Source organism: Paroedura picta, chromosome 7, assembly GCF_049243985.1.
Source record: "Paroedura picta isolate Pp20150507F chromosome 7, Ppicta_v3.0, whole genome shotgun sequence".
NCBI classification, from domain to species: Eukaryota; Metazoa; Chordata; class Lepidosauria; order Squamata; family Gekkonidae; genus Paroedura; species Paroedura picta.
This window is the reverse complement of record NC_135375.1, coordinates 46632767-46651673: the sequence shown is the minus strand read 5'-3', so window position 1 is coordinate 46651673 and position 18907 is coordinate 46632767. Positions and strand designations below refer to the sequence as shown.

At 47.6% G+C, this 18907-nt stretch overlaps 1 protein-coding gene and 1 long non-coding RNA gene across 2 annotated transcripts in view; one reads left to right on the top strand and one right to left on the bottom strand.

Moving 5' to 3' along the window:
- Positions 1–18907, bottom strand: part of LOC143842477 (uncharacterized) — a 138133-nt gene that overhangs the window by 77180 nt on the left and 42046 nt on the right. The gene's annotated exons all lie outside the window — the stretch shown is intronic.
- LOC143841779 (uncharacterized) lies at positions 9380–11317 on the top strand. Its single transcript, XM_077346411.1, has 4 exons — positions 9380–9834; positions 10333–10416; positions 10594–10677; positions 10974–11317. Exons 1-4 carry the CDS (start codon positions 9441–9443, stop codon positions 11315–11317), a joined length of 906 nt encoding a protein of 301 aa, XP_077202526.1. The 5' UTR covers positions 9380–9440.

The window sequence follows — 18907 nt, the reverse complement described above, 5'->3', positions numbered from 1 at the left end:
ACCCTCCAACCTACAACCCACACAACGGTGCCAGAATAGGCACAATCACTAGAGAGGGTACACTGAGACAGAGTCAAAAACATAAACTTTATTGAACAGACAACAGCAAACACAGATAAACAGACAAAATGGCCCAAACTAGGAGGGGGAGAACTTGTCCGCAGGTTTCACGACTCTCTTCCCGAGAACAGTCCTCCTTCTAGTTTGTGTCGCGGCATTCTGAGAGGGGGTGGGTGGGGTGGGTGCTGGAGGTGGTGGGGGGGGTGGGGGGGGTGCTGGAGGTGGTGGGGGGGGGTTGGGTGGGGGGGACGTTCACGATAATCTGAGGAGGGGGGGCCGCCTCCATAACCGCGACCGCCCTCTCCATCAGCCTCCTTATCATTCGAACTTCCTCCACGCTTTCGCGTAGCGAGTTGTTCGAATCCCTAAGGATGGCGCGGAATTTTTTGCCCTCCTGGGCCACGAGAGAGAGCATCGCCTGGTCTGCAGCAGCTGCACGCCTGGACTCCTCCTGGCAGTGCTCCAGGATCCTTTCTCCCACACTAGTGAGGACGGAGACGCGCCGCAGCCTGCCGCGTTCCCTGGCCAGCCTCTCCTCAGCCGGGAGAGCGCCCCTGGGTGGTGAGCCAGCTGGCTCGTCGTCTTCAGAAAGGACCTCTGTTGGCATAAAAAAGAGAAAAAGAACTGTTAGTAACAACGAGACAGTCAAAACCCACCCTGGTGCACATGGTGGCCTTTCTTGGTCACATATTGTTAAACCAAGACTCAGAACAATGCCAGGGGAGCACACGGTTATTGTTTGTTTGCCCATGGTGGCCTGTCTTGGTTACATGTTAAACCAAGACTCAGAACAATGTCAGGGGAGCACAAAAATGAAAAGGAAGCACACAGTTATTGCACACAGACATTGTCCTGCAGCCATGGCTCGAAAGGAACAGTTCATGCACGCTCACCATCTTGTATGTGTATCCGCCTGCGCAGGGCAGGAGGTCCAGCCACCCCACGCTCCTCCTCCTCCTGTGTCCCGGGTATGAAATCTGAAAAAAGGGAACAAAGAACATGATTAAGGACCAAAGTGTGGCAAAGCAAGCTTCAAACCCTAAAGCAGCAACGTTGAGGGACTATCTTCTGTCTCTTGGCAGTGCTGCTGCCCTGCACAAACAGAAAAGCACAAAGCAGTTAAACCCCCCCCCCTTATTGCAACTGATACTTACCAACATTTGTGGATGCCCCAGAATCACTGTCCTCTGCTACTGCTGCAGGGGACTCTAGGACCACCGTCCCAGGCATCTGTGTCTCTGTGGACAAGAGCAGAAAATAGTGAAAAAGGAGCAAGCATACAACCTGAACCACACAGCAAGCTCCCAAAGAAGTGGCTAGAGCACTGCAGAAGGCCTATGGCTGAGGCATGCAACAAAACTGTTTGGGTTGTTGTTTAAACACAACCGTTTTAAAAAGCCACCCAAAGCAATCCACAAACATCCAAGCATAGCATGCGTTGCAACGAACACAAGGCATACAATGGTGAAAAAGGAGCAAGCACACAACCTGAACCACACATCAAGGTCCCAAAGTAGTGGCTAGAGCGCTGCAGAAGGCCTATGGCTGAGGCATGCTGCAAAACTGTTTGGGTAGTTGTTTAAACACGACCGTTTTAAAAAGCCACCCAAAGCAATCCACATCCTATCATATTATGCGTAGCAACGAACACACGAGAAAACGATCCCCAAACGTCAGAACACACATTTGCTCAATATAAAAACAATAAAATACAAAATAAAAAGAAAATTACTTACCGGAGGCAAGGGGCGTTTGGTCAGGAACCTCCTCCGGCTCCCCAGGAGCGATGGCCATCAGGTCCACCGTGACCAATTCCGCTGGTCGTTGCTGGACGGGGGGTGGAGGCCGAAAGCTGGACGAGGTTCCCTCGCCGGGATCCTCCTCAGCGGGTGGTTCCTCGACCGGGGCAGCCGGCTTCCGAACCACCTTAAGGCTCCTCCCGACGCGCTTCGGCCTGCCGGCTCCTTCCCCGTCTCCGTACAGCTGGCGCTGCTCCTCGAAGTAGGGGCAGGTAACCTTTTCGTTGCCGGAACCCTTATTATGGTTCACGGCACGCATGTACTCTGCCCTCATTGTTTTGGTCTTCGACCGGCATTCAAGGCCGGTCCTGTTGTGGCCCAGGGCACGCATCTTAATGGCCACTTGTTCGAAGACCTCCCTATTCCTGTGGGAGGACTGGAACGCGTCCTGGATTTTCTCCTCCGAGAAAATCCCGATCAGGTCCCTGATCTCCGTGTCCCTCCAAGTTGGGCCACGGCCGGTTGCAGGGACGGACGAGGCTTGAGAAGAGGATTCCATGTTGCTTTCGCTAGTAGCTGAGCAAAATGGTGGTGCGAGGTGCAGGGTGCAACGGATCATATACCTTCCCGCACACAAAGACAAAGGGACTAGCCGGCTCCTGATTGGTAGAGGGCAGTAGGGGACACGCGCATTGGCCACATTAGGTCACATGTAACGTTCAAAACTCCTCGCGCGGGAACAGGATCTGCTCCTAAAGGCCAGATTAGCGCCTTTTGTTTGACTTCTCGCATGCGCTGATTCGTCCACACGCGGGAAGAGCAGTTTGAACATGCAGCGGGAGCCATTTTAGTGAGATGTCCGCCATTACAAAAACGCATGCCGTTGTAAAACCGAGAGCAATTGCAGTGGTACGCGACAGTTCCCCAATAATATTCACCAACCAAAGCATAAATCAATGACATGTAACTGGCGAACGTTCGTTGGCACGCTCAGCGGACAGTTTTTTAAAATGAACGGCGGACGGCGACTCCGCTTGCCGGAGGTCTAGCCGCCGATGGAAGGGGTTGTCCGCACCCAAGCACAACCACGCACCCGGAACCACACAAAGACCCACTACACATAAACCGCCCCTCTTGAAATCACCTCGAATCATATCTATTGAACCCCAGTAATCTAAACAGGAGCCTGCGAGCGGCGAACGTTCGTTGGCACGCTCAGAGGAAAGTTTTTAAAAATGATCCCCGTACGTTGACTCCGCTAGTACTGGCCTACGGTAGACGGGGTTTTAAGCTATGGGCAAATGTTTGGAACGTGACGGTGTGTGCCACTGTGCTTTTGGAAAACTATTGTGGTGTCCAGGCAGAATTTAATAAAGTGATCGTGCTTGAAAGCCAGTCGCTGTCTCGTTGCCTCGTAGATCCCCGCTCGCTCGGAGAAAAAAGATGGCGGACAGTTCGCCGGAAGTTAGGAGGAAAGGCTCGGGAGGAGGGACTTTGAAGAAACCGCAACAATGGTAACGCACAAGTCTGTGGCGCTACTGTTGCAGATTGGTTGCAGGAGTGTATCGCTATCCGGAGGGTGAATCCAGTTTTCTGGATTCCCCTAGAAGCGCTACAACGAAGCGCTTTTTGCGGGTCGGTTGCAGGACTGTTGCAGATTGTGTACGACGTCGTGGGTTATGGCAAATTTTTAGCGTTTCCAATTGGCAACCATCCTGCTACTTTGAAGCCGTGCGTAATGGCCCTGAATTTATGTAATGTGAGTAATGGCCCCCAAAGAAGGCATCCCTAGGAAAGTGCATTTGGGGAAAATGACTGCCTGTCATTTCCACAGAAAGCACTTTCATGAGCGGGGGCACCTTATTGGGGGGTATAACGTGGACCCCATAAATCTAATTCTCACAATATCTGGAGGACTGGTAGAGGAGAGTCAGCTGGAGATACTCTGCAAGTTTAGTTCCTGTAGTTTTCATAGGATCTATTCTACTGGGTCACAAACCTCACTGGTTCATTTGACTACCAGAAGTTCATAATCTTAACACAGCTAAATAAAACACAGACTAAATAAAAGGATAAGGGCTTGGGAGGCGGGATGTGTCCATGATGAGGAAGGGTGCCGATTGGCCCCTTCCTCTGGACAGACTACTGGAGGGACCAATCGGCAGGCGCAAAGCGCCTGCCGATTGGTCCCTCCGAGTCCCCGCTGGAGCAACTGCGAGCTGCGTGCAGCGTGGCTCGCAGTTGCTCCTTTGCCTGCAGCCTGACGCGGCGAGAGGCGCAAAGCGCCTCTCGCCGCGTCAGGCCGCTGCCCAAGGGAGCCCCCGGCAGTCGCGCAGAGCACAGCTGCCGGGGGCTCCCTGCCAGGCAGCCTGACACAGCTCCCTTGGTCGACGAAGTGAGGCGCCTCTCAACTGGCCTCCACGACCAGCGCCGCCACACCCACCACGAGGCCAGAGCCACCAGCCCATGAAGATGCCTGCTTTCCTGAGAGGTAGGCGCGCCTCCCGGGGGGGCCTGCAAGCGGCCACGGATCGCGTCCCGGCCCATGCCCGCCCTCGCATATGTACCCAGCTGCCGGAAAGCCGGAGACGCGCCCTGCTGCGATCGCAAGGCCCGCTAGCACCCGCTGTATTCGGGGTGCAGCGGGCTTAGTTTCTAGTCGTTCATGATTCTAAAACCAGGCATGCCACAAACTATGAACTGAATTGAACTACATTTTCCCAGTTCATACCCAGGCTTTAGACACATAATCAACAATAATTAACTTCATACAGTGACACTGGTTCCCAAATAGTCAAGTCTTCAGACTTCTCTGCAATATTGCCTAACACTGAATTGGGGTCATTGAACATATTTTCCAAGTGGCATTCCCACACCCCTGGATATGGGTTCCTATGTTGGCTTGGCCAGCTGAACTCTGTAGGGAACCATTAACTATATTCCAAAATGCTTTGTTGTCATGTTTAATAGTGGCCTGCAATGACATGAACCAAGTCTTGGATTTGTACCCCCTTTTCTTCATTCTGAGTACAGGCCTACATAGCTGCTTAGTTATTATTATTTTTATCTCATCTTTCTCTTCAATAGGGATCCACAGTGGCTTTCAGTGTTCTCTGTTTTATCCTCCTCACAATGTTGCAGAGTAGTTAGGCTGGGCTAGGAAAACTGAAAGTTTGTGGGTGGAGATTGGAGAGGGCAGAGCTTGGGGAGGGGAGGGACTTCTGAATTCTGTAGTCCGGACATCACTTGTAATTCTAGGAGATCTCTAAGTCCCACCTGGAGTTTGGCAACTCTAGGAACATAGTGAGTTTGAAGAGGAGGCTCTGGGGGGCTTGATGGTAAATTTGGATTTGCCTCTGTATAATGTGCAAAGTGGGTATGACATACAGCTTGTTGCTCAGTAATTTATAATTTGAAATATTTATAATTTGAAATATTTTTAAATTAAACTTGTTCATTGTGAACTGATACAAGTTCCCTAAAGTTAAAGTTTTAGAGTAAAAAAGGAGTAAAAAGTTGGTGGCAAGCGGATCCTGAAAACTGCAGTAAAGTTGAGAAATAGGTCCCATTCCCAAACGTCTGAGGACCCGCACATTAAGCCATCTGGTATAAACATAGTTTACAAGACACTGACAACAAACACTTTATTGCAACAGCAGTTCCCCTGTCTCGGTTTGCATGTAGTGAAACTTCTGGGTTTACTAATATTACCATTGCAAATCCAAATGTCACATTTTCAAATGTATGCCAGTATACAGAACAGGTATTTTATAATGGTGTGTTTGCCCAAGAGATTCATTGCTACAATGCAATGAAAACCCAGGATTTGATTTTGAGTGTTCCAGTGTACATAAAAAAAATCACATGAGAATTACAGCCTGGAAAATATTCTCAATCTGAAACTGGATACTATACCAAAAGCAGCTTTTCGAAGACACAAGGGTGTTTAAATGCTGTGATTCATTATAAGCAAGGTCAAAAATAAATAATGGTTGACAGGTACTGTTGTAGGCAGGCTCAAGGAATGAAGCAATTAGCCAAAGGAATCACACACACACACAAATGGTTCCTCACCAAAACTCCTGTAACTTTAAGAGAGCAGATTCTTTTCGGAGTTAAAAATTGATCAAATAAAAGGATATAGTAGGAATAATTGACAGTTCTCTCAATTGAGGGACATGTGGCAGAGTCCCACAAATATTGGGACAGTTGCTATTTAATTTGTTCCTAAATTATCTAGAACTGGGTGTCAACAGAGTAGTTTGAAGATCACACAAAATTATTCAGGATGGCAGAAGGCAAGGCTGATTGATGGCAAAAACCAAGGCTGGATCTCCACAAATTGGGTAAGTTGGCAACAATGCGGCAAATTAAATTCAGGGCTGGTAAATGTAAAGTAATGCACATTGGAACAAAACAAATCTGACTTTAAGTACATGGTAATGGAGTTTAAACTTGCTGAGGAGAAGAATGTGGAGTTGTAGTGGGTAGTAGTCCTACTATCCTGCACAAAGTTTGGCTTAAAGTTTCTCCTCCACACTTTTGTCTCCTACTACAGAGCCAATGATGTAAATATAAATTATGAAAAATCTAAAATCATAGTCTTTGGCAGATCTATGAAGATGACTAGTGGGAAAATAAGTGGCCATGCAATCAAACAGTTACAATCATTCAAATAACTAGGGATAGTTTTCCACCACTCCCTAAATTGGATTTACCACATGAAATAAATTGTTAACTCCTTCAGATGCAAGGTTGGACTGTAACCAAGTTTTTCTATACAAACAGTAGCCAATACAGCCATCAGATTATATTACACCAAATTTCTGCTGCTGCTCTGCTACAGCATCCCTATCTGGGGCCCTAACTGTGTCTCTAATATTGAATAGCTTCAAACATCTTTTCTCCACCAACTACTTGGTGTACCCAGATGTGTGGCCAGTTTGGTTTTATACCTTGAAACTGGCCTTTCTCATCTAACTACTAGTGTCTGGCTAAATACCCTAAAGTTCTGCATTCATCTCCACTTTAAAGCACACCCTGATAGCCTTCTATCCCACATGCTAGCAGACTGCTACATCTCTACTTGGTATGGGAAAGTTGTCAACTACCTAAATTCAGTTGGACTGACCAAAATCTAGACGAGAACTCAGTGTCCTGCTGAGTTAAATTTCAAGACATTGACCACCAATACTTGATTACGAATGCCCAAAAATTCTGCTCACTGCTGGCTTATGGTATTCAGCGTACATACAGGTCCATGCCTTCGTATTTCTACACAATGATTAACCAACATTTTAGCACGCCTAAATTCTCTCCTAATGGCCTGGTTGAGAGGAAAGTATCAAAATGTGCCCCATACTGAGTGCTCTTGTTCTTGCCAGACCAATCAATCTGCAACAGCACTACATTTACTGTTCTACTGTCCCATTCATGCAGTTGCCTGGGTACACTATCTCATGCCATGGCTGAGCAGAAGATCGGGCTGCACTGTTGAAGCTCAGGTGTACTACCTTCTAGAAGACTGAGACCCTGCGATTTCAACAACTGTTGCTGGATTCCTATGCAAAGCCCTTTGCCCTCACCAGACTGGATATCCCCTGCTTATTTGTTTTATCTAATTTTAGTTCCTCCTTATTAACATGCTATTTTATTCTGATTACTGTTACTCCTTGTATAGATTATGCCATTAAAGGTCTATTGATTGGATAGATTGGTTGGATTGTTAAGCTATTCACAATTACTTAAAATGTTTATGTAGAGAGGCTTTTGATCCAGTGTTTCCCCCAAATGCTGTACTATACTTTCTTTTCTCCTACTCTTTTGGTTTCCTGGTACACTCTTTCCAGTACCCAAACCAATTTTCTTGAAATACCAGTATTCATCTTGAGTTTTTACTTGACTCTTAAGGACCATTTACGCACTGGGAACTTCACTGCCCCAGTTCCCATTCAGGAACATGAGGTGCACCAGGACAAATACTCCCCCATGTGGGTGCAGGAAGAGGTGGGGCAACCTGCCACGAATAAAACTCCAGCCTGCAGCCCAGCATGAAACCTCCAGTGCGTAAACGGTCAAGGTCTCTAAAGTCAGTTTCTAACCACACCAGACCAGGAATCTCTGCACTCTGTTTGCCTGAGTAGGAAAATTCTCCTCTCACTAGTTCGTTTCCATTTCTTTGGCCTGAATGGGTTTCTCCATCTAACTACCCACTTGTTCTTTCTAGTTTTTCCCAGTTCTCTTGTCTGTGTTAAACTGCTCTCAGCCAGGGTTGAATTCTAAATGAGGGGCCATTACGCACGGCTTCAAAGTAGCAGGATGGTTGCCAATTGGAAACGCTAAAAATTTGCCATAACCCACGACGTCGTACACAATCTGCAACAGTCCTGCAACCGACCCGCAAAAAGCGCTTCGTTGTAGCGCTTCTAGGGGAATCCAGAAAACTGGATTCACCCTCCGGATAGCGATACACTCCTGCAACCAATCTGCAACAGTAGCGCCACAGACTTGTGCGTTACCATTGTTGCGGTTTCTTCAAAGTCCCTCCTCCCGAGCCTTTCCTCCTAACTTCCGGCGAACTGTCCGCCATCTTTTTTCTCCGAGCGAGCGGGGATCTACGAGGCAACGAGACAGCGACTGGCTTTCAAGCACGATCACTTTATTAAATTCTGCCTGGACACCACAATAGTTTTCCAAAAGCACAGTGGCACACACCGTCACGTTCCAAACATTTGCCCATAGCTTAAAAACCCGTCTACCGTAGGCCAGTACTAGCGGAGTCAACGTACGGGGATCATTTTTAAAAACTTTCCTCTGAGCGTGCCAACGAACGTTCGCCGCTCGCAGGCTCCTGTTTAGATTACTGGGGTTCAATAGATATGATTCGAGGTGATTTCAAGAGGGGCGGTTTATGTGTAGTGGGTCTTTGTGTGGTTCCGGGTGCGTGGTTGTGCTTGGGTGCGGACAACCCCTTCCATCGGCGGCTAGACCTCCGGCAAGCGGAGTCGCCGTCCGCCGTTCATTTTAAAAAACTGTCCGCTGAGCGTGCCAACGAACGTTCGCCAGTTACATGTCATTGATTTATGCTTTGGTTGGTGAATATTATTGGGGAACTGTCGCGTACCACTGCAATTGCTATCGGTTTTACAACGGCATGCGTTTTTGTAATGGCGGACATCTCACTAAAATGGCTCCCGCTGCATGTTCAAACTGCTCTTCCCGCATGTGGACGAATCAGCGCATGCGAGAAGTCAAACAAAAGGCGCTAATCTGGCCTTTAGGAGCAGATCCTGTTCCCGCGCGAGGAGTTTTGAACGTTACATGTGACCTAATGTGGCCAATGCGCGTGTCCCCTACTGCCCTCTACCAATCAGGAGCCGGCTAGTCCCTTTGTCTTTGTGTGCGGGAAGGTATATGATCCGTTGCACCCTGCACCTCGCACCACCATTTTGCTCAGCTACTAGCGAAAGCAACATGGAATCCTCTTCTCAAGCCTCGTCCGTCCCTGCAACCGGCCGTGGCCCAACTTGGAGGGACGCGGAGATCAGGAACCTGATCGGGATTTTCTCGAAGGAGAAAATCCAGGACGCGTTCCAGTCCTCCCACAGGAATAGGGAGGTCTTCGAACAAGTGGCCATTAAGATGCGTGCCCTGGGCCACAACAGGACCGGCCTTGAATGCCGGTCGAAGACCAAAACAATGAGGGCAGAGTACATGCGTGCCGTGAACCATAATAAGGGTTCCGGCAACGAAAAGGTTACCTGCCCCTACTTCGAGGAGCAGCGCCAGCTGTACGGAGACGGGGAAGGAGCCGGCAGGCCGAAGCGCGTCGGGAGGAGCCTTAAGGTGGTTCGGAAGCCGGCTGCCCCGGTCGAGGAACCACCCGCTGAGGAGGATCCCGGCGAGGGAACCTCGTCCAGCTTTCGGCCTCCACCCCCCGTCCAGCAACGACCAGCGGAATTGGTCACGGTGGACCTGATGGCCATCGCTCCTGGGGAGCCGGAGGAGGTTCCTGACCAAACGCCCCTTGCCTCCGGTAAGTAATTTTCTTTTTATTTTGTATTTTATTGTTTTTATATTGAGCAAATGTGTGTTCTGACGTTTGGGGATCGTTTTCTCGTGTGTTCGTTGCTACGCATAATATGATAGGATGTGGATTGCTTTGGGTGGCTTTTTAAAACGGTCGTGTTTAAACAACTACCCAAACAGTTTTGCAGCATGCCTCAGCCATAGGCCTTCTGCAGCGCTCTAGCCACTACTTTGGGACCTTGATGTGTGGTTCAGGTTGTGTGCTTGCTCCTTTTTCACCATTGTATGCCTTGTGTTCGTTGCAACGCATGCTATGCTTGGATGTTTGTGGATTGCTTTGGGTGGCTTTTTAAAACGGTTGTGTTTAAACAACAACCCAAACAGTTTTGTTGCATGCCTCAGCCATAGGCCTTCTGCAGTGCTCTAGCCACTTCTTTGGGAGCTTGCTGTGTGGTTCAGGTTGTATGCTTGCTCCTTTTTCACTATTTTCTGCTCTTGTCCACAGAGACACAGATGCCTGGGACGGTGGTCCTAGAGTCCCCTGCAGCAGTAGCAGAGGACAGTGATTCTGGGGCATCCACAAATGTTGGTAAGTATCAGTTGCAATAAGGGGGGGGGGTTTAACTGCTTTGTGCTTTTCTGTTTGTGCAGGGCAGCAGCACTGCCAAGAGACAGAAGATAGTCCCTCAACGTTGCTGCTTTAGGGTTTGAAGCTTGCTTTGCCACACTTTGGTCCTTAATCATGTTCTTTGTTCCCTTTTTTCAGATTTCATACCCGGGACACAGGAGGAGGAGGAGCGTGGGGTGGCTGGACCTCCTGCCCTGCGCAGGCGGATACACATACAAGATGGTGAGCGTGCATGAACTGTTCCTTTCGAGCCATGGCTGCAGGACAATGTCTGTGTGCAATAACTGTGTGCTTCCTTTTCATTTTTGTGCTCCCCTGGCATTGTTCTGAGTCTTGGTTTAACATGTAACCAAGACAGGCCACCATGGGCAAACAAACAATAACCGTGTGCTCCCCTGGCATTGTTCTGAGTCTTGGTTTAACAATATGTGACCAAGAAAGGCCACCATGTGCACCAGGGTGGGTTTTGACTGTCTCGTTGTTACTAACAGTTCTTTTTCTCTTTTTTATGCCAACAGAGGTCCTTTCTGAAGACGACGAGCCAGCTGGCTCACCACCCAGGGGCGCTCTCCCGGCTGAGGAGAGGCTGGCCAGGGAACGCGGCAGGCTGCGGCGCGTCTCCGTCCTCACTAGTGTGGGAGAAAGGATCCTGGAGCACTGCCAGGAGGAGTCCAGGCGTGCAGCTGCTGCAGACCAGGCGATGCTCTCTCTCGTGGCCCAGGAGGGCAAAAAATTCCGCGCCATCCTTAGGGATTCGAACAACTCGCTACGCGAAAGCGTGGAGGAAGTTCGAATGATAAGGAGGCTGATGGAGAGGGCGGTCGCGGTTATGGAGGCGGCCCCCCTCCTCAGATTATCGTGAACGTCCCCCCCACCCAACCCACCCCCCCCCCCACCACCTCCAGCACCCACCCCACCCCCCCCACCACCTCCAGCACCCACCCCACCCACCCCCTCTCAGAATGCCGCGACACAAACTAGAAGGAGGACTGTTCTCGGGAAGAGAGTCGTGAAACCTGCGGACAAGTTCTCCCCCTCCTAGTTTGGGCCATTTTGTCTGTTTATCTGTGTTTGCTGTTGTCTGTTCAATAAAGTTTATGTTTTTGACTCTGTCTCAGTGTACCCTCTCTAGTGATTGTGCCTATTCTGGCACCGTTGTGTGGGTTGTAGGTTGGAGGGTGTTTTAAAGGTTAAAGGTGTTTTAGGAGTTTGGGGTGAAAGGTGTGCGAGTGCAAGGAGTCACACTGGAGTCTTTTTCAGGAAATTTACAACAAAATTTTATTTTCAGAAACAGTTCAACAGGGGAAAAAAACAAGGGAATTTAACTTGGACCCCCCCCACCACCACCCCCACCCTCCAAGAAAGCCAACTTTTTTTAACAAATTCAAATATTTAACAGGGATAGAAAAATGGGCAAAGTAACTGGGAAACCCCCCAACACCCCCCACCCCAAAACACAAAAAGAAATAAAAACTTAGGTCCCACCGCTCCCCTCCCCAGCCCCTTCCAGCGCCCTCACTCTCCTGCACAGCCGTCCCACGGTCCCCCTAACTTTGCGCCGGAAGACCTCTTCGTCCTCCTTCTTCTTAACTGTGTGGGGAGGGAGAAAAAGTACACATTAGTGCCACACATATTTTCCTATTTTTGTAGTTTACATGCATACACTTATTGGTGGCCTTAGCCACAGTGTGAGAAGAGTTGGGCAGTGGGGAACATAACCTACGTTCTTCCGCCTCCCTCTGCTGCCTTTGCTGCTCTAACTCCCCTTTGAGCTCTGCCACTTCGGCCTCTAAGGCAGTCACCCTTGCCTCCATGGCACGCAGCCTTGCCTCCATAGTTTCTGCTATAGAAATCAAACAAAGAATTTAATAACACTTCAAATGGGAGCATCACAGCAGGCTCCCATATGGCTCCATGGGGGTACACACACATGTGTCTCCCGCACAGGCATAAAACTCTCACCTGCAGCCTGTCCTGAGGTGGAAGGCCCCTCTTCCTCCTCCTCACGCTCAGGTGCTTTTGCCATCTTGGATGGTGATTGTGTGGCTGGGCAAAGAAAAAGAGAAATCATAATTAAAAGCACACAAACCAGAGATGAAACACAGCTGGTAGACACACCACAGTTAGAGTCAAAGCGCATAACCAAAGTGGTTCCACACAGTACTGGCGGGCTAAGTCAGAGGGGGTTGACAGCATATAAATACTATTTCGAATTTCATTGGGGACAGTAGGGGAAAGAGGCAGCTAGTCATGCCATGCATGTTTAAGGGCAAAACACAACGAGGGCATACTTACCCATATGCCTCCTCATTTCCAGGGGGGGCTTCCCAGCCTTCTCCCATATTTTGACCATCTGGTCATGGAAGACCGTCCTCCCGCTTGGCTGCGGGACCCCCCCCCCCCACTGCTCCAGACTGTTGAGGAAGTCCAGCTTCACTCGCTTAAATTTTGTCCGGACCTGCTCCCAGGTCCGGACATAGCCCCTCTCCCTCAGCTTTGATGCCAACACCAGGTAAGCACCCTTGGTGTGGCAGTGGGTGCTGGTCATAAGGCGGCCAACACTTTTCGATTGGAGCACCAGCTCCACAAGTGCCTCTGCCTCGGCGCGCTGCCAGAAGGAGCCCTTCCGTGGCTTCGGCATCTTCGGAATGACGGTTAGGGAACGAACGTGCGTTGCTCCGATCGACCACCCCTATTTTAAATGTATCAAAGCTGCCCACCAATAAAATTATTCCTTGGAACATAAGTGGATTGATCCTCCGGTTTGACAGGGGTCGCCAATACTTCCTGGCTACCCGCCTCCCCGAACTTTCCCCGCTCAGCGCTTCCGTGTTGTGTGTGTCAATTTCAGTGGGAGTTAGCGTTTAGGGCTGTCAAAGTGCTTTTGGACCAGAGAATCCCCGTTTTTTTGCTGGCAAAGTACACAAACCGCACAAGACAAGGTTAAACAAAGAACACTAAACTTTATTCAACAACAAGAGAGTGGGAAAAACAATTAAACACGCCTCCTGTTTCTGTAGATGTGGGTGGCTATGGCGTCCCGAACCTTGCACCCCTCTGTATAGATTCTTCTTCTCCTTGCTTCAGGGATGTCTTGTGTGTCCTCAAGGACAACAGGATCAGGTTCATCCACAGGGAAGGGGATGTTATGTCCCTTGTCCTCGCATATGTTGTGCAAAATGACACACGCGATGATCAGCGGAGTCACATTGTCTATATGCACGTGTAGTCGGGACATCAGGCAACGGAACCGGGACTTCAAACGTCCAAAGGCACGCTCCACTACATTCCTTGCCCGGGAGTGAGTGAGGTTGTAGTGGCTATGCACGTCTGTCCTTGGCCGCTTGTAGGGAGTCATGAGCCAGCGTCGTATTGGGTAGGCTCCGTCCCCGAGCACCAACGGCGGCACACGCACGCCCTCAATGGTGGCGGTGGGGTTTCCTGGAACAAAGACCCCTTCGTCCATGGCTTTCCTGAGGTTGGATTCCCTGAAAACAAGGGCATCATGCCTCCTGCCACTCCACCCCACCTCGGCATCGATAAACCGGCCGGAGAAGTCCACAGTTCCTTGCAGGAGAACAGAACAAAAGTCCTTCCTGTTACCGAACTCCTTTATGCTTCCCCCGGGGGCACGGATAGGGATGTGGCTTCCATCGACGGCCGCAAAACAATGCGGGAATCCGAGCCTGGCAAACCCGTCCATACTCTGGAATAAGGGAAAGAAAAGAATATAAGCCATGGCATGTCAGCGTGGGGTGTATCGCGTCTTCGTTGCTGACCTGTCAAACAAGAAAAAAAATTTAAAGGGCAAAGGGGATCGAATGATACTCACCGCTCCAAGCCGGTCTCCGAGGCACACGACTTTGCTGAACAATTCCGCCTCCATGGCGAGGCAGAACTCCTTAAGGATATCGCCAACCGTAGTGACTCCGAGTCCGAATTGCTGGGCTACTGTCCGGAAGTACTGAGGGGTTGCCAAGTACCACAATGCGACCGCCACCCTTTTTTCCACTGGCACGGGGCGCCGCATGCCAGTGACTTGCCTCTCCATGCGTCCACGTAGAGCCTCCACGAGTTCAAAAAATGTCCCCCTAGACATTCTAAAGTTGGCAATCCAGTGGTCATCATCCCAGCGAGCCCACACAAAATTTTCCCACCAGTCAGAGGATCTTTCGTCCGCCCAGAACCGGGGGGGGAACCGGACCTCTGCCAGAGCTTGCCAGTGCCTCTTTGCCGCCATGGTTGCCCGTTGAGAACGTCTTGTGCTGCTGGTCATCGCTCTGGCAATACGTTCTCGGTATTCCTCTGAAGCAGCCCTCCTATGCTGCACACTGGTGCGGATACGCTGGACCAAGGCAATCACCCGAGCCAACAATTGAAAAATAATCCTCTCCATTGCAACGTTAACCTGTGCTGCGGGCAGTAGGCTACGCAAACAAAGAGAGGCCGACCGCGTGTCTGCCCAGGTGCATATAAGCAGGTAACCTGTGGGCGTGTACTGTGGGCCGGGATTAACCTTTCAAACATATCAATGCATCAACCTCTGGTTCATAGAAAACAATAGAAAACACGTTCCAAGGTCGCCAATGATTTGACGATAACGCGTTGCTACGGGTTTTCCTGGGTTTTTTAAAAAACAGGGGACCCCGACAAGTCCGGCTTTAGGGTCGAGGTCAAAGGTGTGGCCGCAGTTTGATTGACGGGCACGGGAGACCAGAAGCGCTAAAAAGGGACCTCCTTTGTAGCGAAAAGACGGAGAACCGGAAGCCTGTGGGTTACGAAAGTGACGAGAAGTGAAAGTGCTAAATTCCGCAAAAACCGCAGCTGTGCGTTACGGGCACAGCTAGTTACATTTCGCTAGTTGAAGTAGCGCTTTCGCTAACAGCAACCAAATAGCAACTTTGAGCTCTGTGCGAAATGGCCCGAGGTCTTCTCCTCAGCATTCAGCTCTGAAGTCTCCCATTGCTTGGAGAAGCCTGTCATTCAAGGCTCTCTGTTTTTGTAAGAACTTACCTTTCACAGTCTTTCAGCTGTCTGCATAGCTTTTATACAGGCCATCACAGCAAGCAACAGCCATCATCTGATAATCACCGGACTCATTGTCCATTCAATAAAATATTAAAATAAGATTTGAGTTATATTTGTAATTCCTTCCCTTGACCATTGGGGCTTCTTGGTTATACTGTTATTAAAGCAAGAATTGTTTGGTATACAATGTTTAAACTTAATGACATGTGATTATGGTCTCAAATAATGTGCTTCCTACATGATTTCATGCACACTCACACAAACACACACAGAGGCACATTTATTAGAAACTGAAGAAGGTCAAAGAGAGAGAATCCGTCCTTCCTTTACAAAGCTAACATCCACACGGTTTTGATTGGCAAAACTGCAGGGAAAAGGAATTTGAAACTCCTTTAGCCTGAACTATGGCACTGATTCAGAGAATCAACGCAGCTGTTATTTCCTTTTGTTAAAAAACATTGGGAAGATCTAGTCAGAGATCCCATTGTTTCATCTAGCTTGACTTGACTTAAGCTACACAGAACTGGCTGAAAAACAGTACAAAATTGTCAACTCTCATAAACTCATCTAAGATCTAACAAAAAAATAAATTGCTACTCCAGAACTATTAGGCTATTTCCCTCAATTTTTGCAACTAGAAACATTCAATGGAAGAATTAGTTATGTGGAAAAGCTGGCTCTGCTTTCTTCTGTTTCATTTACAGCTGCTTCCAGTCCATGCACAATAAGGCTCAGCATGCAGATAGAGATCAGTATGAGCACAGCATTGTTGTGCAATATTTGTTTTATGTTTTACAACTCATTTCAGAATAATGAGAGTTCAGTTTGGCCCCAAACAAATAATTCTGCTGTATTCTACTTGAATAACTTTTCTTTTAGTTTTTAAAAAAACTCTGTGGATCACATATTTTGTTCTTAAGCTGTTTTTGTACTAAAATCTACTACCTTTACCATGCATGAGTCATAGTATGTCACCTATAATTTTTGTGTCAGTACTACTGAAAAGCTTTTTTATACCTTTTTTAGAACAGTTTTTAAACGGCAGTTATTAAGCAAAGATTAAAACATGCCTTTTCACTACTTGTTTTTCGCACATGAATGAAAGAACACTATGTTAAGTCATTTTGGTTGTAACTTTAATCACTCTGAGGTTTAAATGATACTCTTTGGTATTTAGAGCAAATTGATTCTCTTATTGCTTGAAAAAGGTGATTACAGTTTTCCCTCTGATGACTTAAATGATTCAGTTGTGTAGGCTTCCAAACACTAAACAGTAAAACCACTTTTATCATCAGAACGAGGTTTTCCATCCTTTTGGTTTCAGCAGAACCGTGCCCCATTGTCATGTTCCTTATAGAAAACCTGAACTGAATCTAAGCATATAGGTCAGTTTGATTCCAAACAAAAGGTGATGAAGGGGAACATGGAACTTCTAGATTGCTTTTGAAAACCTCTGAATACCTTGCGTCAGCTGCTCCAAGAGTCGTCATGACTGTTCTGCTGCAAGAGGCAGGGTACCAAACAATGAGTGTTCATAGCAGATGTTGCACAAGAAGAGAATTGAGAACAACTAATTTAATGCTTGTGGTCAATCTTCAAGAATGCAAGAAGACAACACATGTGATAGGGAAGGAACAGACTTCTATCCAGGACCAGGACCTACATCTTGTGGAGACATTTCCAGCATAGTTTCTAGCAGATCTGAGTCATGCCAAAGTTACCTCTGCTGCTTATCACTTCCTTGCACAGTTGTAACCATAGCAGAGCTCAAGATCCCTGCCTCACATTCTGGAGTCTCCAACAGTTCAGCCAGATTGTTGTATTTGTATATTGCCTATGCTGAATCAAAAGACTCATAATGGATTGAAAAACACATTTCCTCCTTCTTGTTGGGTCAGAAACCCTGGAATATAAGCAGCAGGGTTTCAACATGCTTGGAATTTAGTATTTACCTCCAGAAGTCATTTCACCTTCTCACAATCCTCTCCAGAGTTTAAGCAGAGCTGAATCTCTGGTCTCCACAAAAATTCAGTAAAGCAAAACTGGATAGTTACCTAACAGGAGGTAGTCCAGTAGGAGGGCTGGATGCAAGTAATACAGAAAAGCCTTTAAAGGTCAACAAGAACTTGCACTGTGTCATGATGGGCATGGCATAGGCATTTTTGAATACAGGCTTTGGTACAAATATCCATATGCTATGATCTGCAGAAGACTTGGCATACTGGCATAATATCCAGGGATATTACCTGCAAGAGCATTGCAGGGGATATTCATACAGTATACACACATATGCACACTTATTCCATCAAACCAGCATGGATTCCTGTGGTGGATCAAGCTGTCAACATGATGCATTTAAATCTATTCCAATTTCACTGTATTGTACAGATGGCTGTTTGCTGTTAGATTGCTTGGCCATTATAAATCTTGTTGTCATGATGAATCGGAATTGGCTAAAACAGCAATACACATGCATTGTATGCACTGCTCTTTCTCTCTCTCTCTTTATGATTAATTCTTCTAGTGGTACCCATTTGCATGAATGAATGTCAGTGTGTTTTGTGCCCTGAACATTTCCTCCTGACTTCAGCTCAGCCAGGCTGACATTTATTACAAATAATAGCTAAATATTCTTGATTTAATGGCTGCAACGGCCCTGCATCTGAAGGTGATGTTTGTAATAAAAGGAGACGAGACTAGCTTATTTAAAAATACTAATCAGATTGTATTTGTGCTCATAATGGAGAGAGTGCATAGTTACACAACACAATGGAATGGCACTTTTAAAAATGCAGCTGTTAGAAGTCCATGATGAAGAACACATTAACTGTTTTATTACCTTTTCCCTCCCCTTTCCCCCATCATCTTATTTGTTTGCTTGGGGTTTTTTTTAAGCACACATGGCAGTAGAAAAGAGTTCAAGTTGAGAAGGGTGGAAGATGAATAGTTCTGATATTACTTATCTGCCCTTGGGAGATCAACAAAAACCATCACATGAGACACAAGGAGCAAGCATGACACATTTTGGAGCTTTTTCTGTACAAACCCTGATGAAATAAATGGGAATGACCCTAACATATCTAGAGTAAACACTACTGTCATTTTTATATAAAGTAATCCCCAGTAAGAGCTGAGATTCCATAAATCAGGGCTTGGCCTGAATTTCAAAATTTTAGCTTCCTTCTCAGGCAAAGGAGTCAAATTTCACAGAGAAGCCCACAACCAAGTTCCAGACCATTTTCCTTTCTTTGCCAATCTTGGCCAATCGTTGCCATTCTAAAGAAAAAGATATGGGTTGCATAATGCACAAAATACATTTCTGGATAATGACTGCTCATAGGTAGAGTGCAATCAATGCAGAAAACCTACATGTCTTTATTGTTGGCAAAGTACCCTGAGATTTTTAGAATGCTACCTGGGAGTG

Coding starts and splice junctions, on each gene's coding strand:
- LOC143841779 (XM_077346411.1), top strand. CDS start 9,441: ATGCGTGCCCTGGGCCACAACAGGACCGGCCTTGAATGCCGGTCGAAG. Junction 9,835..10,332: donor CCAAACGCCCCTTGCCTCCG/GTAAGTAATTTT, acceptor TCTTGTCCACAG/AGACACAGATGCCTGGGACG. Junction 10,678..10,973: donor GCGGATACACATACAAGATG/GTGAGCGTGCAT, acceptor TTATGCCAACAG/AGGTCCTTTCTGAAGACGAC.